Genomic DNA, 13,762 nt, shown 5'->3' with positions numbered 1-13,762 from the left:
ACTTGTCTTCTCAGAAGAGGGAACATATTCAAATACCCAGAATTGCAGTTCCTGGTAAAACCTTTCAGCAGCAGCAACTGGAAACTCAGCAGAATCTTTGAGTCTAAAAAGAGTGAAACGGGCCAAGACTTGAACAGCCATGGTTGAAGTAGCCCAGAGGACTGGGGTGGGAAGGGGAGATTCATGGCTATCTAAAGCTTAAGAACCACAAACCAGTTCTTTCTTACAAATCACATATATTTACACTGTGGATCTGGGATACACTTATCACAGTAGGAGCTGCTCAAATCAATCTGAATGCTACCCAATCTGGGAACCTCCCCATAACTGTTTGAGCCAGCATTTCAGATTATAGATAAGCTGTTTCCAGCCAGACTGGCTTTGGAAAGTTCACTCTAAAGAATGAAGTCACCTGTTGTCACTGTCCTCCTCCCCAGGATTCCTTTTGGGGCCGGGTACCATCCTGTGGCTCGTTAAGGAGGCTTCCCTCTTTTAATTCTCCATGAGGCTTCCAGGGTGGTCTGGGCTATGGGGAGAACTCTTCAACTTGGGAGTAGACAAGTGCTCCAACTCATAGTGCCCATTTTCAGAGGCCGTGCGTGTGAGTTTCTCCTTCATGCCTTCCTTCTGGCTCTTTTTGTGCTCCATAATCTGCTGGAGCTGGTGCCCAGCATAGTCTGGCTTGGTGGTCAGCGGGCCAGCTGGCACAGCTACACCAAGGACATCTGACACCATGTAGGGACGCAGCCAGCCCACCAAGGGAGTGCTTCCGGGGCTGTAGTGGGTCTGCTTGTGGTAGAAGAGAAGTCCATCTACCTATAAGATGGGAGGAAATTCAGGATCAAAATGACTTCTGGGGCCACATGTTTCCAGGAGAGCCTATACACACAAGGGCAGCTCTTGTGGTCCAACTCCTTTTTCTGGGTCACTGAAAGAGGAAAGAGTCCCAGCTTCTCACACATGCAGTTTCTCTAAATAAAGAAATGGCCTAGAAAACTAAATTTGAGAAAATAAAAACATTGGCTGAGCGTGGTGGCTCATGCTTGTAATCCCAGCACTCTGGAGGCTGAGGCAGGCAGATTGCTTGAGCTCAGGAGTTTGAGACCAGCCTAGGCAACATGGTAAGACCTCATTTCTACTAAAAGTACAAAAAAATAGCCAGGCATGGTGGCACATGCCTGTAATCCCAGCTACTCAGGTGGCTGAGGCACCTGAACCCAGTAGGCAGAGGATGCAGTGAGCTGAGACCGCACCACTGCACTCCAGCCCGGTGATAGAGTAAGACGCTGTCTCAAAAAAAGAAAAAGAAAAGAAAAGAAAAACATAAATAGCACTTTCCTGTTTACAGAGTGCTTTCCTGCCCACTATTTCACTATCTTACCCATGACGGTGTCTGAGAGAGGGGGCTGCTCATACTCAGGGAGTTCTGAGGACCTCCTTAAAACACACAGCGAGTAGGAAGCAGGAATTCAACTTGAACTCTGGTCTTCTGTCCCTCGATTCCACGGACTTTCCACCACTTAGGGGTCTGTGTTGCGGTGGATGAGCTCTGTGCACGGAATGAAAAGCAGAGGAACTGGACAGGCCCTTCTGAGGCAGCAGACTGCTGTGTACAGGGAAAACAGGCTGTCCAGATGCCCTGCTTCCCTGGCTACCGCTGGTTGCCTAAACCTCCCCCTAAATTGTTTGTGAGCCATGTTCTGGGAAACAGTTTTTCTCAACGGGAAGACCTCCTCCACATTTTATTTTCTATGATTCAGTGACTCATCTCTAAAAAGCATTTATTGTCACTGGGGCATAAGGGTTATAAATAAAGATGGTATTCTTACCACCTTCTTAATTGACTCCCAGAAATGCTGGCAACTCAGCCTTTGCCATTTCCTCATTCGGGAAGCTGTGATCCTTATACAAAATTAAATCCAGTTCAAGCAAATGCTTGCAGTGACTAGGCAGTTTTTGTTTTTTTTTAAATTTGTTTTGAGAAGGAGTTTCACTCTTGTTGCCCAGGCTGGAGTGGAGTGCAGTGGTGCGATCTCAGCTCAGTGCAACCTCCGCCTCCCGGGTTCAAGAGATTCTCCTCCCTCAACCTCCCAAGTAGCTGGGACTACAGGCATGTGCCACCACACTTGGGTAATTTTTGTATTGTTATGTTAGTAGAGATGGGGTTTCACCATGTTGGCGAGGCTGGTCTTGAACTCCTGATCTCAGGTGATCCACCTGCTTCAGCCTCCCAAAGTGCTGGGATTACAGGTGTGAGCCACTGTGCCTGGCCAAGGCAGAATTTTTAAGGGAATGATGGGCAAAGGAAAATGTGCTTGTTGAGCCTAGAGAAGGTAACTGCAGGTTCTGAGGCTGACAAGACTGTCAAGGACTTGGGAGCCTCTGGGGCTGTGAGACTTTTTTTTTTTTTTTTTTTTGTGAGACAGAGTCTTGCGCTGTTGCCCAGGCTGGAGTGCAGTGGCTCAATCTTGGCTCACTGCAACCTGCCTCCCTGCCTCCCAGGTTCAAGCGATTCTCCTGCCTCAGCCTCCCGAGTAGCTGGGACTACAGGCATGTGCCAATATGCCCAGTTAATTTTTGTATTTTTAGCAGAAATGGGGTTTTGCCATGTTGGCCAGGCTGGTCTTGAACTCCTGACCTCAAGTGATCCACCGGCCTCGGCCTTCCCAAGTGCTGGGATTATAGGCGTGAGTCACCATGCCCGGCTGCTGTGAGACTTTCAGTGCTAAAACAGGGCGAGTCCTGAGCAAACTGGAATGAGGTAGTCACCTGACTCATGTGCCTGCTCAGCAAGTGCTCCCGTCCCCAGGGGCCATCTTCCTTGGTGATGAAAGGATTAGGGGGTCTGGACATTTGTTGGGGTCATTCAGTCACAGAAGCCCTTTCACTTTATAAGCAGTCACGACAGTCAAACCAGGGACCTGGGTCTCAGTTTGCAGTAGGAAGAGGCATACAAGAAGGATCTAGGCATGCGAGTCTTGCTCCTGTCTGGGCCTCAGTGTCTCCATCTGTAAGATGAGGGAGTTGGACGAGCTGTCCACTGGCCCTTCCAGTGCCAGCATTCTGACTTATCCAGCAGGGGTGGAGCTCAGGCTCTGAAGGGCAATAAGTACATCCTTTCTCCAGAATCAGCTTTCAGTCCCTTTCTGATGCTTTGACACAGCACAATCAAGCAATATTTTAAGACTTTGTGTAACTAAGTCTCTCCGCAGCCTATTATCATGTCAAGGCAATAAAGACAATGGTTTCGTTACCTCAAAAGGGAAATCCATAGACAGCACATCACACAGGCTTTCGGGAGTGCAAGGGAAATTCTTTAGCCCCACAAATTTAAACTGAAATAGAAATTAGAACAAGGAATTAGTACATGTTATAAATGATATTGGCCCAAGCAATTGAAAATCTCTGTCAGGCCGGGCATAGTGGCTCACACCTGTAATCCCAGCACTTTGGGAGGCAGACACAGGCGGATCACCTGAGGTCAAGAGCTCAAGACGAGCCTGGCCAACATGGTGAAACCCCATCTCTACTAAAAATACAAAAATTAGCCAGGCATAGTGGCATGTGCCTGTAGTCCCAGCTACTTGGGAGGCTGAGGCAGGAAAATAGCTTAAACCCGGGAAGGGGAGGTTGTGGTGAGCTGTCATCATGCCAATGCACTCCAGACTGGGCGACAGAGCAAGACGCCATCTCAAAAAAAGCAAAAAGAAAAGAAAATCTCTGTCAAACAAGAAAAATCTGTAGTCCCAGCTACTTGGGAGGCTGCTGAGGTAGGAGGATCGCTTGAGCCTGAGGTCAAGGCTGCAGTAAGCTGAGATCGCGCCACTGCACTCCAGCCTGAGTGACAGAGCCAGATCCTGTCTCAAAAACCAAACCAAACCAAACTAAACCACGCCAAAACAAAAAAACAAAGAAGAAAGGTTTTCAGTCTCATCCTTCTCTACCAATTCCCCTCTACTTACTCTCTTAACTACTAGGTCATGGTTCCCAATCTTCCCCCCTTTTTTGTTTTAGAGATGAGATCTCACTCTGTCACCCACGCTGGAGAGCATTGGCACAATCACAGCTCACTGCATCCTCAAATTCATGGGCTCAAGGATTCTCCCACCTCAGTTTCCCGGTATGTTGGGATTATAGGCATGAGCCACTGTACCCAGCCCCAACCTTCTTTAATCCACAAGAATCATCTGGGGAGCTTTTAAAAATTACTGATACTCGGGAGGCTGAGGCAGGAAAAATGACGTGAAACTGGGAGGCGGAGCTTGCAGTGAGCCGAGATGGCGCCACTGTACTCCAACCTGAGCGACAGAGACTCCGTCTCTTAAAAAAAAAAAAAAAAATTACTGATGCTGGCCAGGTGTGGTGGCTCACACCTATAATCCCAGCACTTTGGGAGGCCAAGGAGGGCAGACCATGAGGTCAGGAGTTCGAGACCAGCCTGACTAATATGGTGAAACCCCATCTCTACTAAAAATATAAAAACTTGCCAGGCATGGTGGCACGCACACGTAGTCCCAGCTACTTGGGAGGCTGAGGCAGAAGAATCGCTTGAACCTGGGAGGTGGAGGTTGCAGTGAGCTGAGACTGCGCCACTGCACTCCAACCTGAGCAACAGAGCAAGACTCTGTCTCAAAAAAAAAAAAAATTACTGATGCCCAGGCCCTACCCTGCGATTCTGACTGAACTGGTCTGGGGTGGGACCCAGGTTTTCGTTTTTTTGTTTTTTATTTTTTTTGAGACAGGGTTGCACTCTTTCACCCAGGCTGGAGTACAGTGGCACAGTCACAGCTTACTACAGCTTCAACCTCTTGGGCTCAAGTGATCCTCCCACCTCAGCCTCTCAAATAGCTGGGACTCTATAGGTGCACGCCACCATGCCTAATCTGTTTTTGTATTTTTTTGTAGAGATGGGGTTCTGCTGTGTTGCCCAGGCTGGTCTCAAACTCCTGGGCTCAAGCAATCCACCTACCTCAGCCTCCCAAAGTGCTGGGATTATAGGCACATGTCACCATGCCTGGCTAATTTTTTTTGCTTGTATTTCTTTTGTAGAGATGGGGTTTTACCATGTTGCCCAGGCTGGTCTGGAACTACTGAGCTCAGGCACTCCACCTGCCTTGGCCACCCAAAGTGCTGGAATTACAGATGTGAGCCACTGTGCCTGGTCCAGGTATTTTTTTTTAAAGCTCTCCAGTGGGCCAGGCGTGGTAGATCACGCCTGTAATCCCAGCACTTTGGGAGGCCAAGGCAGGCGGATCACAAGGTCAGGAGAACGAGACCATCCTGGCTAACACAGTGAAACCCCGTCTCTACTGAAAATACAAAAAATTAGCTTAGAAAATACAAAAAGGCGTGTTGGCAGGTGCCTGTAGTCCCAGTTACTCAGGAGGCTGAGGCAGGAGAATGGTGTGAACCCGGGAGGCAGAGCTTGCAGTGAGCCAAGATTGCGCCACTGCACTCCAGCCTGGGCAACAGAGCGAGACTCCGTCTCAAAAAAAAAAAAAAGCTCTCCAGTTGATGTTAACATACAGTCAGAACTGAAAACCACTGTATTATACTAGGTTGAGAGGTTGTGTGTTATTCTCTTGGCCCCATGACAGCTACCACTAATAAAGGGCTAGTGAAATCCTTTTCACACCTGCAAGGGTTTTTAGACTGAAGCAGCATAACAAAGTGATTAGAACAACAAACTCTAAAGTCAGATTCCTTGGGTTTGAATCCCAGTCTGCCAATCATGTAACCTCCATATACTTCCATCTTCCCATCTGTAAAATGGGATAATAACAGCACATATCTACTTCATAGGGTTGCTATGTGGATTCAATGAGATAATATACATACAGCACTTAAACCAGTGTCTTAGAGAGAGCAGCCTTCCCATTCCTCAATGCATGTTCCTCCAGGACCTAGATGATAATAACATCACTGAAAGTACTGATCATATTTATTCTCCTATAACTGGTTGTCTAATTCCCTTTAACATTTTTTTTTTTCCTGAGATGGAGTCTCACTCTGTTGCCCAGGCTGGAGTACAATGGCGCAATCTTGGCTTACTGCAACCTCCACCTCCTGGGTTCAAGTGGTTCTCCTGCCTCAGCCTCCCAAGTAGCTGGGATTACAGGCGTGCACCACTACACGGCTAATTGTTTTTGTATTTAGTAGAGACAGGGTTTTGCCATGTGGGTCAGACTGGTCTCGAATTCCTGACCTCAAATGACCCACTTGCCTCGGCCTCCCAAAGTGCTGGGATTACAGGCGTGAGCCACCGCGTCCAGCCCTTGTCTTTAACATTTTTTGTAAGCAATCCAAGCAAATACCAATCTGCAGGGCTAATAAAATGCCCTGAAAGTAGCTGTCACATATTTAAATCACTGAGTAGATAGCAAGATGCCTGGGCTATCACACTGGACTGTAAGACCTTGAGGAAGGTAGTCCCCTCTCTGAGCCTATATTCTTATCTACAAAATGAAGGTGCTGAATAGAGGAAGGCAATCTCTGCTCAGATACAAGAGCAGTGGTTCTTGAAGTGTGGGTGCCAAACCAGCTGTAGTAGTACCACCGGAGAACTTGTTAGAAATGCATATTCTCAGATCCTACCCTAGACCTACTGAATCAGAAACGGAGTGAGGACTAGGAGTCTAAGTTTTACCAGGCCTCCAGGTGCTGCTGATGCACGCTCAAGTTTGAGAACCAATGAACTAGAATTCTATTTTTTTTTTTTTTTTGAGATGGAGTTTCACTCTGTCACCCAGGCTGGAGTGCAATGGCATGATCTCAGCTCACTGCAACCTCCACCTCCCAGGTTCAAGCGATTCTCCTGCCTCAGCTTCCTGAGTAGGTGGGATGACAGGAGCATGCTACCACGCCCAGCTAATTTTTGTATTTTTAATAGAGACGGGGTTTTGCCATGTTGGCCAGGCAGGTCTTAAACTCCTGACCTCAAGTGATCTGTCCACCTCAGCCTCCCGAAGTGCTGGGATTACAATCGTGAGCCACTGCACCTGGCCTATTTTTATTGTTTTTTGGGACAGAGTCTTGACCGCCCAGGTTGGAGTGCAGTGACACAATCTCAACTTACTGCAACTTCTACCTCCCAGGTTCACGTGATTCTCCTGCCTCAGCCTCCCAAGTAACTGGTATTACAGGCAAGCGCCACCATGCCTGGCTAATTTTTTATATTTTTAGTAACGATGAGGTTTCACCATGTTGACCAGGCTGGTCTCAAATTCCTGACCTCAAGTGATCCACCTACCTTGGCCTCCTCATCCGCCTGCCTCAGCCTCCCAAAGTGCTTGGATTACAGGCATAAGCCACTGCACCCAGCCATCAATCATTATTTACTAAGTGCCTACCATGAGTATTATGTTAGAAGGACTTGTATATAATAATTCGGTTCTTGTAACAACCTTGTAAATTAGATGTTATTATCCTATTTTACAGATGGAAAATCTAAGGGTAAGTGAGATTATTAACTTAACCTAGTAATAATTATTTTTAGTCTTTTTTTAGTTATTATTACTTCAATAGGTTTTTGGGGAAGAGGTAGTGTTTGGTTACAAGAACAAGTTCTTTAGTGGTGATTTCTGATATTTGGTGCACCCACGACCTGAGCAGTGTACACTGTGCCCAATTATCTCTCACCTCCCTTACCCTTCCCCAGAGTTCCCAAAGTCAATTGTATCATTCTTAAGGCTTTACATCCTCATAGCTTAGCTCCCAGTTATGAGTGAGAACATAGGATATTAAATTAGTAATAAAAGCCAAAAATGGAATTCAGATCTACATGATTGATACTCTTCCCTTTATACCATGCTGCCTCAAAAAAGATCATTTTATACATAATGATTATATTTAGATAACAGACCAATCCACACTACTCCCCATAAGGAACTCTGTGATCCTAACACCAGGTCTTACAGGATTGAGCTTGGTTTTCTCTCCCAGTCCTTCTTCTTCTGGTAACTTTGAATGCATCCAGTAGAATCGGAAATCAGTCTGCCACAGAGAAGGGAAACAGAAAGATGAAATACTTTCCATTTCAAACTCTAATATAAACAAAAACACCCCATTCTAATTTTTTTTTTTTTTTTTTTTTTGAGATGGAGTCTTGCTCTGTAGCCCAGGCTGGAGTGCAATGGCACGGTCTCGGCTCACTGCAACCTCCACCTCCTGAGTTCAAGCGATTCTCCTACCTCCCGAGTAGCTGGGACTACAGGTGCCCAACACCACACCAGGCTAATTTTTGTATTTTTGGTAGAGATGGGGTTTCACCATGTTGGCCAGGATGGTCTCGATTTCGATTTCCTGACCTTGTGATCTCCCCACCTCGAGCCTCCCAAAGTGCTGGGATTACAGGACGTGAGCCACCGTAACTGCCGGGCCTCTTCATTCTTTTAAATTATTTTGCTTTTGGAAATTTAAAATTTTGTTTAAATTATAAAAATATATTTGGTTTTAGTTACCAAATTTGTAGGTTGTGAATACATGTAATAAAATATCCTTCAGCAGAATTAAAGCAAAATATGTTCTAGATTGAATTTATGTTCTGAGTTGTAAGCTTGGTTCTGCACTTGGGCAAGGTACTTAAGACCTGTGCTTCTTAGCATCTCAGCTTCCATATCTATATGTCAAGGACAGGCCGGGTGCAGTGGTTCATGCCCAGCACTTCGGTAGGCCAAGGCAGGTGGATCACTTGAGGTCAGGAGTTCAAGACAGCCTGGCCAACATGGTGAAACGCTGTCTCTACCAAAAATACAAAAATTAGCTGGGTGTGATGGCAAGTGCCTGTAGTCCCAGCTACTCAGGAGGCTGAGGCAGGAGAATTGCTTGAACCCGGGAGGCAGAAGTTGCAGTAAGCCAGATCATACCACTGCACTCCAACCTGGGCGACAGAGTGAGACTCTGTCTCAAAGGAAAAAAAAGGATAATAATAGTACTTACCTTACAATAAGGAGGTATTGTATGGGATTTAATGAGCTAATGCACAAAGCGCTTAGCAATGCACATCTTGATTGTTATTGTTTGAATGAGATGCACTTTAGAATTCTGACTACCAATACCTAGCATGTTTTGGAAACCTAGTGTGCAGGAATGGCTTAGAAAGAAGCAGACTATGGCGACAGGCTGCATGAAGATCACTGGAGGCCTGTTCACACATCAGCCTCAGGCCCATGGCTTCTGGTTCAGCAGGTCTGAGAATGTGCATTTTTACAACGTTCTGATATGCCTGGTCTGGAGACTACACATTGAGAACCACTATAATAAACTAATTGACAGGGAGCAAAAGGAAGTACCAAAATCCCCAAACCCACTATTATACAACTGGGACAATGATGGGGAGAGTGTTGTTAACAGGGATGGAGGCCTGTGGGGCTCACTCAGCCTCACCTGATGACTGCTGCTGTTACCTATTAAGAATCAGCAATAGTAAAATGTTGGGGGTATGGTGAAACTAAAGGGGAGAATATTGGGGCCTCTCCTCACTTGAAAAGTCTCCTCCTAGAGCTAACCTTTGAGATTTGAGGTTCTGGGTCATACCAAGGAGGCCCTGCCATTTTCAGGGTCAGGATGTGGTTGGTGAAGGAGTGGAGGTTGCAGGAGTCTAGTAGATGGTGACTTACATTCAATTCCACCTTCTCTTCCTGGGGCTGCCTGCACAAGGTGGCACCCCCACCCCCTTGCCCCACAGTCTTCACTGCCAGAAATCCTCCCATACTCTGGAGAGAGATAAGGGGGTGGTTGCAGCTGCTACCAAGTCCCAGCCTACACCCCTGCCGTTTCTCTCTTTCCTCCTCTCAAGAACTGCATGTTTCTCTTAGTTCCTCCTATTTCTCTTTTAAAACTAAGCTAATTTAAACACACTCAAAGACGCAGGGAGCATTAGATAATGTTCTTGATATACCACATCCTGTACACACCAAGAAATTGGTCACGTACCAAACCCACATGCTGAACTGTTTTCCCGGGAGGAGAGGAGAAGACAGGAAGAGCCATGAGGGGAGGATCCATCCCTACCTGGCAATCATAAAAAGGGTGTCCCCGCCAGCACATCACATCCAGAACGTAGTAGGTCTGGTTTACCTCACTGTAAATGCAATCTAGAATGGTGTAGTCTGGGGACACAAAGCAGAAAGTCAGCACAGAGTTCTTCTTCCAACCAGGTTCCTTCCACCACAACTTAGGGAGCCCCATCCTAGAGGCTCCAGTCCAACAATCCTCAGTGCTTACAGCAGTCACTGGCACTAAGGACTAAGGATTCACTGGGGAGAGAACCCTGCCTGGCTACCAGCTACAGCTTCATGGTGACTTGGGGTAAGACAGCACAAGACGGATCAAGGCAAACCTTAAGCAAAGTGAGAATTCTGAAGTTTTAGATAAACTGGCACATTTACTCACCTCAGAGAGGTTTAAAAGCAAGTCATCTTCCATTTTAGTTTACAACTGCTTTTTAAGTTTCTATCATAGGTACCGTGTTATGTGGGGAATATTAACTATAAATATTCTCTGCCTTTAAGGAAGTTACCATTTGGTTAAGGGGATAAGATGACCACAGAAGAAAGAACTAAGAGTTAAATTACAGAGCTCATATTAACAGCAACAGGAGTTCCAGAAAGAGAAGTCTGGAGCAGCAGGAAATGTTCAAGGGAGAGACGCAATACAAATAGAGTCTTCTGGGACCAGGAGAGTTTAAACAACAGGGCAGAGAGGTGAAGAGAGGGTATTTCAGACCCAAGTACTGATGTGGCATGAGCAAAGGCCCAGAGGCAGAATGAACTGGGCACATGAGGGGAGGCAAGTCAGCTGAACAGAAGGTGGGTATAAGGAGTAGGGAAGACATGGGATGGGGGTACAAAAGCCTGCATGTGAAAGGCACTAAACGCCAGTAAAGAAGTCAGATCTAGGCCGGGTGCAGTGGCTCACACCTGTAGTCCCAGCACTTTGGGAGGCGGAGGCAGGCAGATGGCTTTGAGCCCAGGAGTTCCAGACCAGCCTGGGCAACATGGCAAAATCCCATCTCTACCAAAAGTACAAAAAATTAGCCGGGCATGGTGGTGCACTCCTGTAGTCCCAGTTACTCAGGAAGTTGAGGTGGGAGGATCACTTGAGCCTGAGAAGTAACGGCTGCAGTGAGCTGTGATCATGCCCCTGAACCTGAGCCTGGGCCACAGAGTGAGACCATGTAAAAAAATAAAAAAGAGAAGTCTGGGCTCAGTACAGAGGACATGAGGAACCTCCAAAGGAGCCTGAGCAGGTAGAGAAGAAAGCAAGCCCAGATCTGTCAATTCCTGCCTGAATAACCATGGGTAAGTTATTTCTCCTCCATGACCTTAGCCCACTCAGCTAGGCCCAGTGGGAAGGAAGAAGCTAAGGTTACAACAATGAGAAAGGAGAAAAGGGAGTTTGGCAGGGAAGCACCAGCATCAGTTGACTGTACCATTATAAAGCTTGGTATTCTCCAAGGGACATTTTCCCCCAAATCTGCATCTGTTGTCTCGTAATAGAAGTCCAAAGGCATGTTGACCTTAATTCAGGAATTTATGGACCATCAGGCCTCATGGGACTGCATTTATTCTGTACCTGAGGAGGCTTGACCTTGAAGGGGAGGTTCTTGGTCCAGGGGCCAGGATGGTGTCTACATGCAGTTTCAAAGATAAGCTTTCAGGTGAGGTGCAGTGGCTCACAACTGTAATCCCAGGAATTTGGGAGGCCAAGGCGGGCAGATCACTTTGAGGCCAGGAGTTCAAGACCAGCCTGGCCAAAATGGTGAAACCCAGTCTCTACTAAAAGTACAAAAATTAGCCGGGTGCAGTGGCAGACGCCTATAATCCCAGCTACTCAGGAGGCTGAGGCAGGAGAATCACTTGAACCCGGGAGGTGGAAGTTACAGTGAGCCAACATTGTGCCACTGCACTCCAGCTTGGGCGACAAAGTGAGACTCCATCTCAAAAAGCAAAAAAAACAAAGATAAATTATCAAAGTGGGTCTTTAAAGCACATTACACTGTCTTTTACTGATTAATAAGTAGACACTCTATGTAGGTACCTTTTGCTGTTGAGTTTCGCCTATTGCCTCCTGGCAGAAGGGAAGAAAACCTGTTGACACAGTAACCACTCTTGGTGTAGGCACTGGTAGAACCCTGCATGGAGAGAAAGTTACCATTCTCATTAGACCTCAAGGTCTCCTCGCCCTCTTGCTTCCTCATTCTGCAGGAATGTTACTGGACCAAAGATGACTCTCAACAAATCCTTCCTGCAGGACAGTGTTTCAAGCTCCACTCCAGGCACAGCTGTTGTGGTGGATGAGGAAAATGGAGCAACAAAAAATCCCTCCCACTACAGACCAGGCCTACCGGCATAGGGGGCAGACAGTTACTCACCCTGGAGGCCACGATAAGGGCTCTTTTTCCAACAGGGCACACGACCACAATCCATTCCCGCCCCAAATCTGAAGGAACGTCAATTAACCACTCAGAAAGCATCAACTGGAAATGCAAAAAATAGTGTTAAAGATCAGCAAGGGTGTGCTACTTGAATGTCTGCAATGTCAAGGCATTCATATCTTGTGTGTATATTAAAAACCCGAGTGAAAGAATGAGGGAAGAGAGTTGGACACGGTGGCTCACGCCTGTAATCCCAACACTTTGGGAGGCTGCAGCAGGTGGATCACCTGAGGTCAGGAGTTCAAGACCAGCTTGGCCAACATAGTGAAATCCCATCTCTACTAAAAAATACAAAAAATTGGGCCAGGCGCGGTGGCTCAAGCCTGTAATCCCAGCACTTTGGGAGGCCGAGACGGGCGGATCACGAGGTCAGGAGATCGAGACCATTCTGGCCAACACAGTGAAACCCCGTCTCTACCAAAAATACAAAAATTAGCTGGGTGTGCTGGCGGGCACCTGTAATTCTAGCTACTCAGGTGGCTGAGGCAGGAGAATAGTTTGAACTCAGGAGGCGGAGGTTGCAGTGAGCCAAGTTCATGCCACTGCACTCCAGCCTGGCAACAGAGCGAGACTTCATCTCAAAAGGAAAAAAAAAAAGACTTTGTCCCATCAATTAATCCCTCCCATTGAATCTTTCATTTCTCCTTCCCTTTAGACACTCACTCCCAGTCTTAAAAAAAAAAACTTTTTGTGGCCGGGCGCAGTGGCTCACGCCTATAATCCCAGAACTTTGAGAGGCCAAGGAGGGCAGATCACGAGGCCAAGAGATCAAGACCATCCTGGCCAACAGGGTGAAACCCCATCTCTACTGAAAATACAAAAATTAGCTGGGCATGGTGGCGTGCACCTGTAGTCCCAGCTACTCAGGAGGTTGAGGCAAGAGAATCACTTGAAGCTGGGAGATGGAGGTTGCAGTTAGCCGAGATTGCACCACTGCACTACAGCCTAGCAACAGAGCGAGACTCCGTCTCAAAAAAAAACTTTTTGTCACTCAGCATTTCTGCTGAGCTACTCCACTTTCTCCTAGTTTAAAACTACTTAATACTGCTTGATGCTGCCTTCCTGCTCACTCTGACAGTCACAGTCCAGATTTGCTACCCCACAGTCCTACTGAAGGCCCTCAGTGACCTCTTCCCATACCTCTTCCTTTTTTTTTTTTTTGAATTGGAGTCTCACTCTGTCGCCCAAAGCTGGAGTGCTGTGGCACAATCTCAGTTCACTGCAACCTCCACCTCCCGGGTTCAAGCGATCCTCCCATCTCAGCCTTCCTAGTAGCCGGGACTACAGGCACACACCACTATGCCTGGCTCATTTTTGTATTTTTAG

General features: G+C 46.9%; 1 protein-coding gene across 4 annotated transcripts in view; it reads right to left on the bottom strand.

Moving 5' to 3' along the window:
- Positions 1-216: 216 nt before the first annotated feature.
- SNUPN (snurportin 1) overlaps positions 217-13,762 on the bottom strand; it is a 29,307-nt gene continuing 15,761 nt past the window's right edge. For all 4 annotated transcript variants that reach the window (XM_011932862.1, XM_011932860.1, XM_011932861.1 and 1 more), the window contains exons 4-9: positions 12,374-12,478; positions 12,040-12,133; positions 10,012-10,109; positions 7,915-7,992; positions 3,255-3,335; positions 217-816 (exon numbers count right to left, since the gene is read on the bottom strand). In XM_011932862.1, coding sequence (XP_011788252.1) covers positions 493-816; positions 3,255-3,335; positions 7,915-7,992; positions 10,012-10,109; positions 12,040-12,133; positions 12,374-12,478 — 780 coding nt within the window. In that variant the 3' untranslated portion in view covers positions 217-492. The remainder of the gene's footprint in view (positions 817-3,254; positions 3,336-7,914; positions 7,993-10,011; positions 10,110-12,039; positions 12,134-12,373; positions 12,479-13,762) is intronic.

This window comes from Colobus angolensis, unplaced genomic scaffold (assembly GCF_000951035.1).
Source record: "Colobus angolensis palliatus isolate OR3802 unplaced genomic scaffold, Cang.pa_1.0 Scaffold99, whole genome shotgun sequence".
NCBI lineage: Eukaryota > Metazoa > Chordata > Mammalia > Primates > Cercopithecidae > Colobus > Colobus angolensis.
The sequence above is the reverse complement of the archived record's forward strand: the minus strand, read 5'-3'. Positions and strand labels throughout refer to the sequence as shown.